General features: G+C 37.9%; 2 protein-coding genes and 1 long non-coding RNA gene across 4 annotated transcripts; 2 read left to right on the plus strand and 1 right to left on the minus strand.

Annotated features, from left to right (window-relative positions):
* The first annotated feature begins 944 nt into the window (after positions 1-944).
* Positions 945-13,265, plus strand: LOC105194169. Its single transcript, XM_011158939.3, is given in 7 exon segments — positions 945-1,121; positions 2,050-2,723; positions 4,849-5,713; positions 5,715-5,954; positions 6,193-6,347; positions 7,004-8,161; positions 9,230-13,265. Coding segments are annotated over 7 exon segments (3,201 nt in total). The 5' UTR covers positions 945-1,118; the 3' UTR covers positions 9,336-13,265.
* On the minus strand, positions 8,001-16,005 carry LOC120359397. Its single transcript, XR_005576162.1, has 3 exons — positions 15,911-16,005; positions 8,441-8,546; positions 8,001-8,138 (listed from the first exon to the last, which is right to left on the minus strand). It is a non-coding gene; the product is annotated as an uncharacterized LOC120359397 (long non-coding RNA).
* LOC105194165 (NKAP family protein CG6066) lies at positions 15,760-19,030 on the plus strand. Of its 2 annotated transcripts, none has more exons than XM_011158933.3 (5): positions 15,760-16,160; positions 16,239-16,374; positions 17,463-17,562; positions 17,853-18,292; positions 18,706-19,030. In XM_011158933.3, the coding sequence occupies exons 2-5, from the start codon at positions 16,271-16,273 to the stop codon at positions 18,881-18,883; spliced, it is 822 nt and encodes a 273-aa protein (XP_011157235.2). In that variant the 5' UTR covers positions 15,760-16,160; positions 16,239-16,270; the 3' UTR covers positions 18,884-19,030. The 2 variants fall into 2 exon arrangements, with proteins under 2 accessions (XP_011157235.2, XP_011157234.2); XM_011158932.3 differs by having other exon boundaries at positions 15,760-16,155.
* The last annotated feature ends 3 nt before the right edge of the window (positions 19,031-19,033 follow it).

The following is a 19,033-nucleotide window of genomic DNA, read 5'->3' on the forward strand; positions in this document are numbered from 1 at the left end:
GATGTGCTGAAAACAAGCACTAGATTGTCGACTTCTGTTCAGAAATCGGTTAACCACCCCAAGCAATCGAAACGCCGTCCTGATAAAAGACATTATGTAAATTCAGCGCTCGTTATATTTATCATTATGGATTCGATCCCGGGGGGCGAATAGCATATTTCCTTCAGATACGCTTAACCCGGAGGGCGTTTACTAGGGCGCAAAAATTCCAATAAGTGAAAACCTCGCAGTGCGAGATTACAATCTGTGGACAGCGAACGTCTCATCGTAACTCCCGTAACACGTTCGCCCACAAATCTACATTTCCGAAACGCATCTGGGTGGTTCTCTGCCGTTTCATTATGTTCCGGCGCGAAAAGCAGCTTGCTCCTCGTGTCGGGTCGCATCAGCGTTACGACCACGCGATCCCAATTGATAGATCCGCGGGGACCCGCGTAGATCCCGCAGCTTCTTCTTCCTTCCTCGCGTCACAACCCCTCGGCGCGACGACTTCGGGCTTCAGGGTGTTATGGATAGAGACGGAGAGAGGGAGAGAAAGAGAGAGAGGCCGATCGATGCATTGAGGCGCCTAGTGGCCAGGCAGACAAGGCATACCAGCTCTCACCGCGAGCGAAGCAGAGAGCTCAGCCCCCGTTCTGTTCACCCCTGCCCCGGCGTACATGGCCTGCAGCGGCGGCGCGCGACGACGCGGCTGGCTTCCCTTCTGGGGAAGGTGCCATGGTAGCGTGCAGTTGCGCATCGACCTCCGGGGCGTGCACAGCAGCGTGTAGCGAGGCTGACCGCGCTCCTCGTGGGTGCAGCGACGACGACGGCGGCGGCGGCGGCGGTGGTGGCGGTGGTGGTGGCGCGTAGGCGGGGTTCCCGCACTCGTCACGCTTTCTTCTCCGGAAGGCTGAACCGTCGTCGTACACGAACGTGCCGTTGTCGGGGATGTCGTTGTCGGTGCCGACGATCACTGCCAATCGCGATTCATAGCTCCAGTTCACCTCATCTTTTCTCTTCCGTTGCTCATCTCGTCGTCTCGAGCCAACGGTCATGCGGTCATCCAAAGCCAACATCCGAATCGCAACTCAGTCGGAATTGTCACTGTGATATGCTCGTTCCGCTGGCGAACTATTATGGTAAATCTACGAACGGAACCTGGCCCCCCGCACCCTTATAGTTGATCCGATTTATTTTTGCACATAATTGTATTCATGATGAACGTGGAATTCAATTAACGCGAATGTCTAGAACAGGTGTTTACAACGCGGCGTCTTGATACATCTTATTTCTCCGGCCGATCGATTTAAATCTCCGACCCGCTTGCGACGCGGGCCGATACTAATGCGATTGGCATCCACGGAATAGGACACTCTCGCAGCTCCTGCACATGCAAACATTTGTCGCATTACATCGTTGAGAATTGTTTTAGAGAAAGTTATTAAAGTTACGATTAAACATTGAGAAGAAAAAGTTGTTAATTTAATTAAATTTTTTAACTTGATGGAATTTCTTCAGTTCAAGTATACCTACATATTTAACTTAAATACTTGAACTGAAGAAATATAATCAAGTTAAACAATTTAATATTTATGTATTTAAGTTAAGCATATAAATACTTGAACTGAAGAAATTTTTAAATTTCTTCAGTTCAAGTATTGATATATTTTATTAGTGGTGATCGTGGCATAAAAGTTACACGTCTGTTTTCTATGCCAAAGATCCGGATGTGTTATATTCATAAATTATTTCTGCTGAAGAAAGATATAAATTTCTTTAATTCAAGTATCTATATATTTAATTTAAGTACATAAATACTAAATTTTTTAGCTCGATTACATTTCTTCAGTTCAAATATTTATATATTTAATTTAAATACATAAATACTTTAATTGAAGAAATTTTTAATCAAGTAAAAAATTGAGCAAATTAATAACTTTTTTCTCATGATTTTGTAAATTTTTAAAATTCTTCGATAATTTCATTATAAATACTAATACGTACATCAAATATTAACTGCATCCCTTCAGAAACATATGTGTCACAAATTGATTTTTTATTGAACAGGAGATAGCTGATGCCGGAGGAGGATCCAACAACAGACAGCAGTACTTTCGATCACCGCATCGTATCGGTATCGCCTCGCTGTTGCTGCTACTGCTGCTGCTGTTGATTGCTGACGCGTCGGACGGCGGCGGCGTTGGGGGTGGCACAGGCGGCGGGGGCACGAGCGGTGGCGGTAGCGGTAGCACTGGCACTAGTGGTAGCAGTGGCGGCAGCGGTGGCGGTGGCAGTGGTGTCAGCATTATTGGCAGCGGCGTCGGTGGTGGCACTTGCGGGTTGGCCGAGTTGACGTGCCGGGACGGCCGCTGCGTGCCGATCGACGCTTATTGCAACGGCGAGGATGATTGCGGTGATGGTAGCGACGAGCCGGCGATGTGCACGCCGTGCAATCGCACGTACCACGGTCGCGAGGGTCACACATACAAGTTGGACCTACCGAGACCCGCCGAGGAACGGCTGCCATTCCTCTGCCACCTAACGTTCACCGCGGCCGGCCAGGGCTACGGCGAGCTAGTCCAGCTACTGTGGGATGCGTTCAGCGTCGGTCGCGTCGACGCGAACGCCGACAACTACTTCACCAGCTGCCCAGAAGGCTCGCTCCAGCTCGCCGAACTCGGCAGGCACTTCACCGGCGGCTCGTGGTGCGGTGTCAGCGAAGGTCGCGCGTCTTATTACAGGTACTCGAGCTCGCTATCAAGCGCACACACAATTATGTGAATCTTCAGCTTTTCCCTGGTTAAAAGAAGAATATCTTGACAATTCTTTATAAAACAAAAATCTTTAATGGACGTCTTTAATAAACTTCTATTAGATGTCTGTCAAACATTTGGAACTCCATTAAATGCTTAATATTAGATTTCCAATTTATCATTCATTAGAAATCTATAATTCTGTAATGGATGTCCATTGGACCTTCACTAAATGATTTCATAGATGTCTGTTACATGTTCTATTAAAGTAATGATAAAATGATTCCTTTTGAGGCTGAGTCCCTAAAATTAGGCTCCAAATAAATGGATGAGCTCTAACTATAAGTATTAAAATAATATTTTATTTATTTTCATCTTAATTTGAAAACAAAACTCGAAAGAAATCTCATAATGTTACACCTTTTATTCTATTCCGTGTTGCTTTTTAATTACGAGTAACAGAAAGCTGCCACGTGCATCTGTCGACGGCAGTGTGTATTGCTCGTTAGATCCCATTTATTATATATCCATAATAGATGTCTAATAGACGTCCAAGATAGATTTGTAGAGGACACCGTGAATATGATATGGATCTCTATGATCTCTGAATAGCTATCATTCACCATGAAGACAGATCTCATAGAGCCATAGAAATCTAATGGATGTCTAATGACTGTCAATGTTCTATATGGGATAGATCCCTCGATTTCTGCAAAATAAAGTTTTTTTTATTATTATAATAATAATTAACAAAAATATTCAATTTTTACGATTTCTAATATTTGCATATTTTAGCAATATTTTGTAGCATTTTTAATGGAACACGCGCGTTAGGAAAAATTTTAATCTAATTTGTCAAAAGTTTCACAAAATTTTTAGCAAACATTCAACGATTGAAATAGAAACCATTTTTAACGAAGATATCAAAGACATTTCATTAAACTTTCAAAAAAGTTTCAGCTAATTTTCAGAGAAATTTTCGTATAAATTTACGGAAAGCGTCAATTTAATTTTAGTAACTTTGTTAAATAAAAAGTTTATTTTAGTAAAATTGCAGCAAAATTTCAACAAATTTTCAGCAATGTTCTGAAATGTTATTTTTAATAAAATTTTAGTGAAATTTCAGTAAAATCTTTTTATTGAAGATGTATTCATTGAGAAAAAGTTTTCTTTGAGTATTTAGTATCCAAGTATACAAGTCAGATATATAATGCTTGAATTGAAGAAATTTAAACAAGTCGAAAAATGTAGTCAAGTTAATTTTTTTTCAATATAATAAATCATCTTTTTTAATTTTACTTAAAGTGAACATGAAAAAGCATGTCGGTACTTGAAGTTTGTTTGGCGAAGAAAACAATTAAACTTAATTATTGAATTGACTTTGCCTTTCTATCTCAACAGCTTCCGATACGGGAATGATGTATAAATACAGTGACATACGTCCTAAAGGACAGTCCTTTATTTCGGGCAGCTGCTTTTTAAATTTATTTACTTTCCAATCCAATTTAAAAATCCAATTTTCGTTTATAAAAACAATTGATAAATTTAGTTATTTAAACTGATTTCTACTTTGATGAAAATTTTTCCAGAACTTTTTTTATCATTTTTAAGAATTTTTGTGTAATTTCATAACTTTCTCATATTTTTTTATACGAATGGAATATTTTTTTCAGAAAGTTTACATTTTTCCTCAGAATTTTTTACATCTATTCATTATAAAATATCCCATGATTTCTAAGATTTTTTGTTGTATAAATTTCTAACGAAAGTTATAAAATCTAAAAAGTTTAAAAATATCTTTTAGAAATTATGGGAAGAATATTTGAGAATTGACATGCATGAAATAATCTAAGAGAAGATACAGACTTTCTGAATATTTCTGAAAAATGTTTCAATTTGTATAAAAATTATAAGAAAGATGTTCACTAAGGGAACCATATAGGAAGAAAACCCTAAAATTTTTAGATTTGTCCTTTATTTTGTCGAAAACGAAGGACAAATCTGGTCACCATAAATATAATAGGAAACCTCTAATATTTCTTTGTTTTACTTGCGTTCTGTATCTTTTATATAGACATTGTCACTATTTATTGTTATTGTGTTATTTTTGTAGCGAAACCAGTACGGTCACTGCCTCTATACGACTGTTCCACGCACCATCCGCAGTGCCATTTGAGTTTCGTCTCCGTTACCGCTTCGTCTCGCGCAATGAGGCGGTTGCTCGGCTGGGCAAGCCGGACCTGCCGATCGAGCGAGGCTCGCCGGTGCCGGGCACCTACTGCTCCCGCAACTTCTACGAATGCCACCTGAAGCAGTGCCGGTTGCAAAGCCCGAACTACCCGGGTGAATATCCGCGCAACGCTAGCTGCTTGATCACCGTGCGCCAGAAAGAGGTGCCCACGTGCAAGCACGCGATGATATCCGTCAAGAGCGCCTTTGCCGGCCCGGTCGGTCTCAGCGCCACCGTCAACACCAGCCTTAGCGTCTGGCAGGACTGCTCCCCGGAGCGGGATCGACTGATCTTCCGCGACGGTGCACGCACCGAGGACCCGGTCCTTCTAGTTTACTGCGGCGGCCCGCTGCCGCAGGTAACTGCGCGCGGGCCCGCCATGCAGGTGGAGTTCCGCAGCTCGCCGGTCGCGATACCGCTGGGCGCGTCGTCCCTGCGACTTGAGCTCGAGCTGCGCGTGATCTACGTTGATTCGGACGGCCTGGACTACGCCAAGGGTCCGCAAGGCTGCCACTTCTTCGTCAACGGCACCGGCGTCGGCGCCAAGCGAAGTGGAACGATACGCGCTCCCTTGCACGCTTTACCGCCCGGCTCCAGCTGCACGTGGAACATTAAGGGCGCGATCGGCGACCGGGTGTGGATATACTTCTCGTCGTACTCGCAGCGCGATCTCACTAACGGCAATGGCGAGAACGGCAACACGAGCACCAATGGCCAGGCGACGCCGGACATCTCCGCAGCGTCGGTGTGCGCGGTTAAACTTGTGCGCGGTTAAACTTGTTTTCTGGGATGGTGCACCGAACACGGGCCAGCCGATGGCCACGTTGTGCGACGACACGCCTAAGCTATGCGCCCACGCTGCACTTCGCAACATCACCAGGGCAACGAGGCCGTGCACCGAGGAAGAGAGCTACCTGACGACCGCGCCGAGCCTGACGCTGCGCATGGAGACTGTTCTGGGCACCTCGCTTCATCCGATTAATTTTCACGTGAGTATTGCGTCTCAGCCCCTGAAATCACCCCCATTGTCATAATTAAACAGTTCGATTCAATCATATATATATATAGAGAGAGAGAGAGAGAGAGAGAGAGAAAATACATCTTTTTCTGTGAAAAGAGAGAATACATCTTTTCTTAACCTAAATTTAAATAAAATTATCTATTTATCAAAGTTTGTTAAGGGTGGACCTAATACGCTCGTACAATTGATTTCCATTTACATTCCAGGCGCGATATGAATTCGTTTCCACCGTTCAAACCGGTGAACCCTGGGGCGATGGTATCTGCAGCCGAGTATGGCGCAAGGTGCATGTCGGCGAGGTGATGTCGCCGCGCGACGTACGTCTGTACGGCCGGGGTGGTACCAGCAAGTTAGATTGCAGGTATGGAGACGAAATTTCTTGCAAATAGCGATCGGCTAAAAAAAACAGAGATAGAACTTTTAAGCGAAAATCTAAAATTATATTATTGTAGTATCTTTCTGCTCCACTTCTCAATAAACATTAATTAACAGCAACATAGCATCAACATTACAATTTCACATTCAACAATATACATATAATTTGAAAATAATGCGTAATAAATATTTTGTGGAATTACATCACAATTATTTGTATTTATTACTTCATTGTACGTAATATAAACATACAAGTGTTACATATTGTTTACACAACAAGTATGTAATGCTTCAGTATATAGAATTTAATTATAAGTTGGAGCTGCATATACGTTATATAAAGAAGAAACTAGCTACATAAATGTACGAACGTTATTTTTGGAAAAGCCTGAAATTAAATTATAACTACAATTTGCAGCAACTTTTACGTTATATAAGATGTGATGAAACTTATAACTATTATATAGTGAACACATAACTGTGTCGACATGTTATATGTAACAATTACACTGTTGAGTGTGAAATTATAACATTGATGTTATGTTAGTGTTAGTTAGTGTTTCTTGAATTATAGATAGAAGGTTTATTTAATTGGGAATCATGAATATATATTGAGCTTGATGCCCTGCCTGGTCTGTGCAGATATCGCGTGGAAGCTGGCAGCGGGGAGCGAGTGCGCTTGACATTACACAACGTCAGTCTGGGCGAGTCCACCATGTGCACAAGTGATTCGGATCCGCACACCGGTAAGCCTCGCTGCGTTCAAGAAGTAGGATCCAGAGAAGCGCGTCTGGTCATTTACGAGGCGCCGTGGCGGGACGTGAGGCTACCCCGAGCATGTCTGTGCGACAATACGTCGCATTTGCCGCTCACATACATTACTTCCGGTCGTGCGCTGGAGATAACTTTCTTGGTGGACCAGCAGGCGCCCCACGAAGACTTTGAGACGCTCTTTTTCTACGCCAGCTTCGAGCTCATTCGTGTGCCAGAGTGTCCACGAAAGCAGAGGATCCGTGGTGAGGGTGGCGAACTGAGATTCGTCAATCCCCCATTGTCGAGGCCGGACATCTATTGCGAAGGTCTCCCGTGGCTAGTGGAGGCGCACGAGAACCGATCGCTCTTTCTCCTGACCTGGGGCTGGTTTCTGCCATTAGAGCCGCCGCCAATCACTGGTCCCGAAACGTCTAGTGGCGTCAGCGGTATTAGCAGCAGCAGCGGCGGCGGCGGCGGCAGTGGCAGCGGCGATCAAACGAAATGCCCTACCACCAATCGCATTCTCCTCTATACCGGCTGGCCGCCGAAGTTGCTGAAGGTGGTATGCCCGGCGGAACCGGGCGCCCGCGAGTTCACTGTGCACGTGTTCTCGCAGGAATGGCTGGGCCCGACGGAGGAGGGCAAGTGGCCCGGACCACCGAGGCCGCCCGCGTTACTGCTAGACTTCGTGGCACGGGAAACCGGCCAAGCGGCCGCCTCCTGGCTGGAGATCTCAAAGAGTCGCGCGGCGCTGCGTCGGCAGCTGCGTCTTCCGGAGAGAATGGCGGGAATAATCGAGAACGACACGAACGGCATGCCGTCGTACATCGGTGACTGCCCGCACAAGTGCCCCGAACTGGGTGCGTGCATCGCCGCCAGTCTTTGGTGTGACGGCCACGCGCACTGCCCATCCGGTCACGACGAGGCCAACTGCGGGAACGGCGCGCGGCTGCTCGGACTGCTCCCGCCCACCATATGGCTCGTCGTCGCCGGCGTCGCTGGAATTGTCACTGCCTTCGCGTGCCTATTCACTATTCTTATTAGCAGGTAACTCAAAATTTGAAAAATAAGGAAATCAATGTTAATCCTCAGTAAACACCGAATATAACACAAATGTTATGTTATACATGTGTTAAATCTGTTTCATAGCATTGTATTTATGTTACATCCGGTGTTTGCTAGGTCACAGCCTTTATTTGCATTAAGCATTCATATTGTCAATGTAAAACGATAAAGTTATTACATAGTAAATTGCAAAGTAGATTTTAAACGAGTGAATCTTCAGTATCTAATGACGTAAAGATTATTACTGTTTTTTTCCGTTACCTTTTCCGTTATCTCATTGACTAAAGGACTTGGTTCATTTTTATATGGCTATTAAGCTATTAAACTTCCCATTATTGCGTTTTTCCAGTTGCTTGGGTTCTAGAAACTAACAGAATTATTTGACTTGTTTCAACTTGGATAATTTTCTTTTACTTCTTTATATAACATTAGAAATATATACAAAAATCAAGGTTGAATAATAACAAGTTAAATAATAAAGTTAAAAAGTTAATAACTTTTAATTGATTCTAAATAATTTAATTTTTAATTTTAACTAATTATTTTTGAAACACATAAGCTTTAAATTTTTTTCCTAAGTTAAAAATTTATGTAGAAAACAGTTATAAAAGAAAAGATACATTCCTATATACATAAAAAAGAATTTTTTTATTATTTCATATAAACGTAATAAATGAAATATTAAATTTCTTTGATGGTCCAAATTATAAAGTTATAAGTAGTTATATTGTTTTGAGTCCTACTTCAAAAACTTACGATCTAATTTAATATGAATAATGCTTTTCAAAACTAACTTTTCATTTAACTTAAAGTAATTTAATTTTAACGTCACTTTTAACTAATTAGTTTTTTGTTCATGTGATTTTTAACGTAACTAAATTAATTTTATAACCAATTAATTTTAACTTGATTTAGTTAAAAAATTATACTAATTTAAGCTTGACAGAAATATTCAGATTTTAATCTAGCATGAATACAATTAAGGAAAAAGTCAAATGTGTTTATACAGTAAAACACTCTCCCTTTCATCTTACATCTCATCTCTTCTAGATCCAAAGCTCGCACAAAGAGACTTCATTACAACGGGCCGAGCAAGAAAAGCAAGAAACCGCGACGTGCGCCGACCGAGGAGACGCTCCTCGGAGTGGCTTCCTGACAACAGCCACCCGGTTTCGTGGAGTATATTCACGTGGACCGGGAAACGACTGTCTAGCGACGCTAATTCTGTGCTTCACCGTCCAATGACTTCTCTACTCAACAAAATCTTCCCCATGATGCCATATATAATTGTGCAGCGGGTGATGAGATTTTTCCGCTTCTTCCTTCCTACGTACATGAAGGGAGAAGTGTTTTTACGTTTCCTTGTCCTGACTTCTATCTCATCTTCTTTTTTTCTTGTTTATTTGGTCTCCTCTTATGTCTCTAATCTCTAATTAGTTCCTCAAGTAAGAGTTAGGACATCGGATGATTTTTAATTGCTTCCGCTATATTCAGAGAACAAAAGTTTCCTGAATGGTTAAATACAAAACAAAATATAGTGATAACGGTGTTTGGTGACGTATGTGACAAACCACGAATCAATAACCACGCGTTCATGCCGTAATTAATTTAATAGCGACCTGTCGCGTATAAGCGAGAGCGGTGTCTTAACTCTTACTTGAAGAATTCTATCCCTAATCATCATCTTTTCTTTTCTCGAATGCTTGTACGCTGCGAATTTCAGGCTGCTTCTCTTGCTCTTTCGATATTTTTGCCACCCATTCGATATACACGTTGGCCAGTGTTTTGTTGAGATATTAATGCAATGTTGTAATAACATCAAATTTGATCAGTTATCTCAATAAGATTTTGCCCAGCATTAACTCTTAAGGTATCATGTAAAAAGAGGGTACCTTCTTGGTATCATCATGGGTATCTCGCTTTCAATCACTTTTTATCTATTTAAAAAGTAGTGGTAAAGAAATAGTGATTAAAAAATAAAAGATAGTGTAATTTAATTACCTTTGAAATTTCGAGAAATTGAAATCTTCCATAGATAGAAATGGGCCACGGAATATTCACGATGGTGTCCCGTGTCCGTACCTTAAGGATTAAAGTTTGTTTATCAAATGGGTGTCAAGAACCGAAAAGAGATGACACACACACACACACACACACACACACACACACACACACACACACATATATATATATATATATATATATATATATATATATATATATGGATCATGAAGTGCGTATTACGTGTGCCTGTAACGTGTTGTTTAACTCTCCGATAATACATAGATCTAAGACGTTTCTCTCAAAAAAAAGTCATAGAAGGAACATGTTAGATCCACATGTTATTTTTTTTCTGTAAGTAACAATTTTACATATGAAAAATGTTTTTAATCAAAACAAAAACATTGTCTCCTTGAAAGATTTTTGATATATCGTCACTTCTTTATTTTAGTTATTGCCAAAAAGTGTGATAGACGAAATTCGTTACTCAAAGTTCATTAAAAATAAAATATTTAGTAAACAATTTTCAAAATAATTATGAAATGTTCCACTACAATTGTGATAAAAGTTTTCTGAATCTTTTTCATTTTTTTTTTTTTTTTTTTTTTTTTTAATTCTTTAAAGAAGGGAAATTAGCATCTGACATGACAAATTCATATATACACTAGGAAGGTATTGAAAAAACGTCGGAGGGTTAAATATCCGCAGTGTAGAGTTCAAGTCTGGTTTCGTTGATTCCAAAGGATTGTCGCGTTCACGTTCACCCTCGTGTCTACGTTGACTCGCATCGAAAATCTATCCATCGAATGTCTTCTGTTCGCAAGGTATATTAGTGACGTACTTATTTGTGATAATCCTCTGACTCCTCCATATGCATTTAAATACAATTACGCGCTGTGTTACTTCCATATAGACTCATATCCCAGTGAGAAATGGTTCCTAAAAAATGACGTCGTTTTGATGTCGAAAATAAAAGTCGAAAATTTTCGAACTATTTTTGACTGGGACAGATATACACAAATACATATGCACACGTGTGCGAATCTCTCGATTTAGGTGTAGATTTAAGTGTCTCGACGGTCGGAAAGTAAATCCCGTGAAGCTACGCGGCACTCGGGCGAAATCTACCTTTCAAACACAATTATTACCTGACGATACACTAACTCGCGCGTTCTCACACATATAGTGATAATTATTTTAGAGACTAGAAGAGAAAGAAAGAGAACGAGTCGTATCTTTCGTGGGTTATTCTAACAAAAGATAAATTATATATATATAATAGATTAGAGTCGAAAACAAAAGAGCATTTTACGAGAATAAGAATCATATATTTCAGAATTCTATGGATAATGAGATTAATTGAATGATGTTGAAGCATAAAGTGTGTAGCTACCAATGTGTTGAAGATAAAAACAGGTCAGGGTTCGTAGAATAGTATACATGTATAGAATGAGGACGCTCCGCCGCGGTTCTCGCGACGGGACTTAACAAATATACTGCCTTTTTCGCACGTGGGATTGTTCTGATGTCGAAATGGAAATTGCTTTAAGGACTTTGCGTCTCTCAATCTCCAGAAGTTAAAACGAAGTTCATCAAGTTCATTTCACCTCTGTATCTTCCGAAACATATGTATATCATTTTTACATATTCCTATCAAAAAGAAAATAAATACGTTATTTTTATATATTATTATTACGAAACATATTAATGTTATCGGATTGTTATTCAGCGTTTAAATTGATTCATGGTGATCTGCGTTCGTCCGGTGAAGTGCGTCATCCGGCGTTTAGACGAATATATTTATTTATTTGTTTATTTGTCACATACGCGAACGACGTTTGTATAATATAGACTGTAAGAAGGGAGGATGGCAACACAGGGGGGAAAAGTCTGAAGTCGCATTCGCACCGCGCAATGCCGTATTCAGAAGCAATATTCTAAAGCGGTGGGAGAACAACCGACCCTCACGCGATCTCAGATTTAATACTCTTTGCTCTGCCAGTATTCTAACAAAATAAGTACTATTGCGATACAGATACTATAGAGATATATTATATTACGGTATATCGGAAGAAAATGGTGATCTCTGGCTCGATCCGTTCGACCATTTCTGACCTTTGCTCCTTTTTCCCTTCCCAGGTAGTTTCACTGAACCTTGTACATATAATCTTCGATATGCGTACACATGTATATACATTACATAGGGCGTTTCAAAGCTTTATTGACAAGCTTCCAGAGCAGCTTCCCGTCGAATGGGGACGGTTCTCTGCCGTCACACTTACTCTTTACACAATAGCACCGTTCTTTTTAACTGAGCTTCTTGCACGGTTCAGCTTTTCTCTTTTTCTCTTTAACGTGAAAAGAAAAAGAGAGATAAACCGTGAGCGAACCGTTCAGGTAAAAGGAGCAGGCCTATTATCTACTTTCCCTTGCTCGTTTATCGCAGAGCCGGGACTGCAGGGGTGTGGCGAACGAGGCACTTGTCTCGCATAAAAAATTTAAAGGGGCGTAAAAATGTGGCAATACAAATTTCTATGTATAGTAATTGGATTCATCAAAAAGTTGGCTGAGATTATATAATTAAGTAAAGAAAAATTAAATCAAACTTGGGATTGCTCTCAGTTGCAGATATTAACGCGCTTTTTCGTTGTTCTATTTTTATCGTTCATAAAATAAGGATAGAATGACACTCGCGTGAAACGCGCTAACATATTATCGGTATTTAATATATTAATTTAATACATATCATGAAACAATTATTTTATTTTATTTTTTTTTTTTTTACTAAGAGACGCTGTTTTTCTTTCGCCTCGGGCGCCACTTTGACCCGGCTCTGGTTCGCAGGAATTGCAATCGGTTTTCGGTACTCCGACGTTGTGGAAGCTTGCCAAGGGATTCTGAATATCTCCTATAATGTTAATTTTATACTATGTATACATAGCGACATATATAATGGAGCGCGTAACATGTTACATATGCATACATACGGGGCGGTCCCGCCTGGTTTTAAGGGCGGCTTCAATCGAAGAGACCCGATTAATTTGATCGATTATTAATACAACCAGCAGAACTGCTTAAAGCAAAATTTCTGACTGAATAATTCAATGTCCTTCATCTTTCCTCCCACATACGTTGAAGAAGAAAATATTAATGATTGTATTTGTGAAATTACATTAATCATTCTATTTATGAAATTACATTAATTATTCTATTAATTTAAAAAATATTTAAGAATTAGTAATTCTATTTACGTTGCAAAATGGTACAAATAACTATCAATTTCTATCAATGTACAATAATTTTTAGAACTAGAAATAAAGATAAAAAAATAAACCAAGATTGAAGTTAATTTATTATTAATTAACTTCAATATCGGTTTAACTTATGTGTGCATTGCTACGATTAAAGAAAAGATTCTTTGATTTGAAGAAATTTTTTTTTTCCATTAAAATTAAAGAATAAATAGTTTGAATAGCAATGCAAATCTTTTTTTGAATGAAAGAAATATATTTTTAAAATCAGAACAGAATTATTTTTTTTTTACACTTTTATCAGTACTTTTTTTTAATTAAAAAACTGTGTAAATTAAACAAATAATTTATTTTAAAAAGATTAATAATAACGTTTCTTGAAATGATAAATTTTTATTCTCCTCAAAGGTATTTTTACTTCAACTTAAAAAGACCTAATTAAAGAAACGATTTCATCAATTTAATCATCATTTTTCTCTGGGTGCATTATCTTTTTTTAAGAATTATAAAAAAATGAAAAGTTGGTTAAGCCGAGATTAAGGTTAATCTACATTGATAGAAATGAACATTAATCGCCGATTAAGTTAATCAGAGTTTATCCGAAGTCGTTCTAAATTGCTCTGTTGGGCGCATGAATGGAATGGACGCTTCGTTAGAACCGCGCACTTTCAACATTAAGAGGACTGGAAATTGTAGCTCAATCAGTTAGGACGAAGCGGACTAAGGTCAAAGAGACTACTGATTGATAAGATTTTAATCTCCAATTTGCATTCCGCAATGCGTGGCTGACTGCGAATTCGATCGCTTGTACCACTTGGCACTGGTACACGCTGGAGACCACTGTACACGTAGTTGTTTAACGGTAAAGACGTCGATGACGCAAACATGCTGGCCGACGAAATAAAAGTAACATTGTTGCATTTTCAGCGGAATATATATTGGATATTTTACCGGTCAAAGTGCGTTCACATTGCTCTTTCGCCCATGAATCTCTTCAATGTACAGTGGTTTTTACAGCATTAGAACAGAGGGCTCGTTCTTTGTAGTTGAGCTTTTGATACTTCTCATCTTCCCTTCTTTTTCCCCTCAACGCGTCCAATACGCGTGTCTATTTCATTTTTAAAATATAAAGGGTATAGTGCAGCTACAAAGGGCAGATTTCACGTTTGTTCTCCGTAGCTGAAGCTTTTGTATCTTCTATCTTTGCTCCTTTTTTTAATATTCCTAACATTGAATTATGTATCTATTTCATTTTAAGTGCAGAAAACGTAACACAGCACAACTACAAAGAGCAGACTACACGGAGAGAATTTTCTCTTAAAATTTACCTTTAAAATCATAAATTGTGAGGCAATGAGGATATCGAAGAATTTTACTATGATTTTAGTAAATTTTACTAAGACTGTAATGAAATTCCTCAACGTTCGTGTTCCACGATTATCGTGTTCTTAAGAATAAATTCAAAGAGAAAATTCTCTCTGTGTACTATCGCTACATGTTTACCGAATTCGCCGTAATGCGGGCTTTATGTACGCAAATGTATATATGCATATACGTAGTTAAGGTAGACGATAGAGAAAAAGAGAGAGAAAGAGAGAGAGAGAGAGAGATCTATGCACCGGACCAGTAGCGAGATCATTAGCGAAAGCGTCTCGAAGCGTAAAGGCTCAAACTCGAAGACCGCAGTGTGCTACAGTATTATGCGAAAACCACGTAAAAGCACTGTGCCATTCGTGTATACACACACAAATTTCAATAAAAGCGGCAGCTCTTGTCTTGTAGGAAACACCACTGTACGAGTACCATTCACGAGCAGTATTTTATCCTCTACTTCGTTTCATTTTAATTTAAAGTCCCGATGTAAAATTTTCGATAAAACTTCAATGAAATTTTGTTAAAATTTTAATGATATTTTGTTGAATTTTATGTTTATTTTAAAACATTTAACACAATACGTTAAAAATTACATAAACAAAAAACTAACTCAACTTAAAAGTTACATTAAAATTAAATTAACTGAAGTTAATTAAAAGTTAATTTTAAAAGGTTACAATTTTATTAGAAATTCATTACAATTTTAATAAAATTTTCTTACTATATCATTAAAGAGTATTAATAATTTTTCATTAAAATTGTTTTTATTGAAATGTCTGTTTCCTATTAAACATAAAAAATAATCTCTGTAGTAAAATATTAAAGATTTGTTATATATTAAAATTTCACCAAATTTAATGAAACATAAAGTTCATCAAAATTAAAGTTTTTCTATCAAGAATCTAATTTGATTTAAATCTTTCGATATAATCGTGTGTGATACAATCGATTTTTGTTTAAATCGAATTTCTTTTAAGGTTATCGTGTGAAATCCTTGAATATTTATCGAATGAATATTGGATATTTATCTTATGTGAAGAAGAAAGGAAAACTTATAAAATATAAAAAACAGAATAGAATCGATAAAAATACTTTTCTATGATACCTTAAAGGAACATCCATTGAAAATAAGGAGAAAGAGAAACTGAGCGATTCTCTGCAACTTCGTGTTATTATGCACTCGGGAGCAAACCTAACCTCACATTGTCACTCGTTTCGTTGACGCGTCGCTTGTGAAAAGGACGAAAAGGAAGGTGAAGGAGTGTCATCGGCTATCAATATTTGTCTCGATCCGCTAAATCGGATATCTGTAAAGAAGAAAGAAAAAGAAGAATAAATAATAGAATATACGTAATGTACTGTTTTATCAATTCTGTGCTGTTCTGCACAGCAAGCTGAATGAAAATAGTGACGCTACGTCTTTACGACGGCAGGTATTCGTAGAAGAGGAAGAAACGAAGAAGAAATGATGAACGAGAAGATGATGGACGCGCGAAGGCGCGAGAGGGAACTCATAGGATTGCGCGGAGTACCCGATGCTTGGAGCAAATCCCCGATACAAATCGAATAGTACGTAGACATTTTAATTAGATAAATAATAGATTAGTGATAGTGATAATTGAGCGACCTGCTAATTTCAACGTTCACACGGGTCATTGACTTGGCACAAATACTCGTCGAGAAAGAATTAAATCTGTGAAAAATTACCTCCAGTTGTTGGTGACCTGTGAGGTTAGGATTGATTCTTTGGAGGCTAATAGTAGGTCTGTTGGACCTAAATCTTGAATTATTATTATTAAAATAATAGACTGCTAGATGCCACTTAATTCATATTATTTCTTAATACTTTCTCGAATTTAATGTTCAAAACTCAAGTGGTTTTACTTTGTGATTTGTAAGAATGTTAAAAAGTACGTACAGTAAAATTTTAAAACTGCATTTTGTTAAATTCTGTAATCTTCCCTGAAAAAATTCTATACAAATTGAAATGTTACAAAAATCGATATGAAAATGCTAAAAGTGGAATACTTTTCTAAATTTTTGTAGTTTTGTAACATGTTTCTATGATTTTTACAAAATTCTTTATGAAACTATGTTAAACTACAAAAAATGACAACATTCTAAGTAGCTTACCCTGATGGAAAAAATTTCTATGAATAAGCACAGTTTTACTAAAAATAGAAATTTGTAGAAATTTTCTTTTTCATGGAAATATTTAATTATTAAAATCAATAAAGTATTTCTAGTATTTTTTGTAGGTTTTTACATTCCTTAAATTTATATAGAATTTTATAAAACTTTTTTTACTAGGGTTACTGGAAATTTTGAATAAAATTCCTGCAAAATCTGAGATTTTTTTTTACAAAATTTAAATAAATACTTTGAATGATCAACAGTACTTATAGTTAAACACAAACATTTTGACCTTGTCATCATCATAAGTGTACCATTAACAATTTAAACATCATGTCTCTTAATCGCAATAAACTATAAATTATTGTATTACAAATCAAATTAAATAAAAATTATATGAACCTTGAAACACATTACAAATTTGCAATCCGTCCAAAATTTATATGATTTCCACCAAACGTATTTGTATCAGTCTTCCAAATAGTATGTGACATTGAAGTTTCACTTTGTTCTTTCATTTGCAGTAGCTCAGACGAGGAGGACGAGGATCTCTTGAGCAAACACAAGGATAACGTTTTAGGACCAAAGGACCGCAAGAGGAAGAGGCACGATGCTAAAAAGAAGGTATTACAGATTAATGACAACCAACAACAATGACTTAAATATTGGATAGGAAACTGAAAATTCTATCTTAAATTTTTTAGAATATATAAATTATACTACATAATTAATTACTTAATTTTATTTGAATTTTTAAGAACTGTTAACATTCCATTAAAAGTCAAACTTTAATCCTCTAATTAAAAAAAAAAAAAATATTTAAGATCAAATTTCCAGTATTTGAAACATTATCAGTAATTCGGTCATTTATTTATACATATGGAGAAAAACTAATACTATGTATAAACATTTAGAAGAGTAAGAAATTGAAGAAAGAGAAGAAGGCGAAGAAGGAAAGAAGAAAGGAAAAGAAAGCAAAAAGAGAGGCAAAGAGGGAGAAAAAGAGGAAGAAGAAAGCGAAGAAAGAAACCGACAGCGACAGCTCCGACGACAGCAGTAACAGCAGCGATGAGGAGGTCTGGGTAGAGAAAACCACGATCACCGACAAGCCGAAACTGAAGAGAGCCTCGAGTTCAGATGACAGCGGGGACGACGGTACGGTTGGGCCTGCGCCGAAACCGCACGTGACTCTCTCGGCTAAAGATTTCGGCAAGGCGCTTCTGCCGGGCGAGGGTGCGGCAATGGCGGCTTATGTCGCCGAGGGAAAGCGTATACCCAGAAGAGGCGAGATCGGCCTCACATCAGAGGAGATCGCATCGTACGAGTCGGTTGGCTACGTCATGAGCGGCAGCAGGTAACAAATTTTTATTTCTATATTTTGTAAGGTTACTGCACTAGTCAACGAACAAATTAAGAAATTGAACATCAGTGAACAAATAAAAACAGCTTAATATAGTTAAATTTTCAAATAAAATATATTTTAATTAAATTTGTATGAAAGTTAAATCTAAAAAAATATCAATTAATTATTTAATTTTAAAGTCTTATATTTTTCTTAAAAAAATTTACTGGCAATTGCTGTTCAACGATTGGTGGAGTGATTCTATTACAGAATGACAATAACATTATATTAAAGAAAGAGCAACTTTCAATTATCCAAAATATGTAAAATTAAACCGATTCAATTTCAATTACTAATGGAAGTTTTCAATAATCTCAAATATCGACAAACGTCAAGAATTTTAAACGTTTTATTTTCTTCTAAAGACATCGTCGCATGGAAGCGGTTCGTATCCGAAAGGAAAATCAGATCTATTCTGCCGACGAGAAGCGTGCCTTGGCGATGTTCAGCAAAGAAGAACGGCAGAAGAGGGAAAATCTTATATTGGGGCAATTTAGAGAGATGATTAACCACAAGAAAATGGCGCAAGAAAAGAAGAATTAAAAACCTCACTATGTGTCTATATTCTTGTATACAAGGTCCGAAAACACTTTGTATATATATTGTATAAATTTTAAGTCTTTGTAAATTACGTGACTTGTATATAGAGAATATCAATGTATATACTTGAATAAACATTCATTTTCTTAATTT

Source organism: Solenopsis invicta, chromosome 13 (genome assembly GCF_016802725.1).
Source record: "Solenopsis invicta isolate M01_SB chromosome 13, UNIL_Sinv_3.0, whole genome shotgun sequence".
Taxonomy (NCBI): Eukaryota; Metazoa; Arthropoda; class Insecta; order Hymenoptera; family Formicidae; genus Solenopsis; species Solenopsis invicta.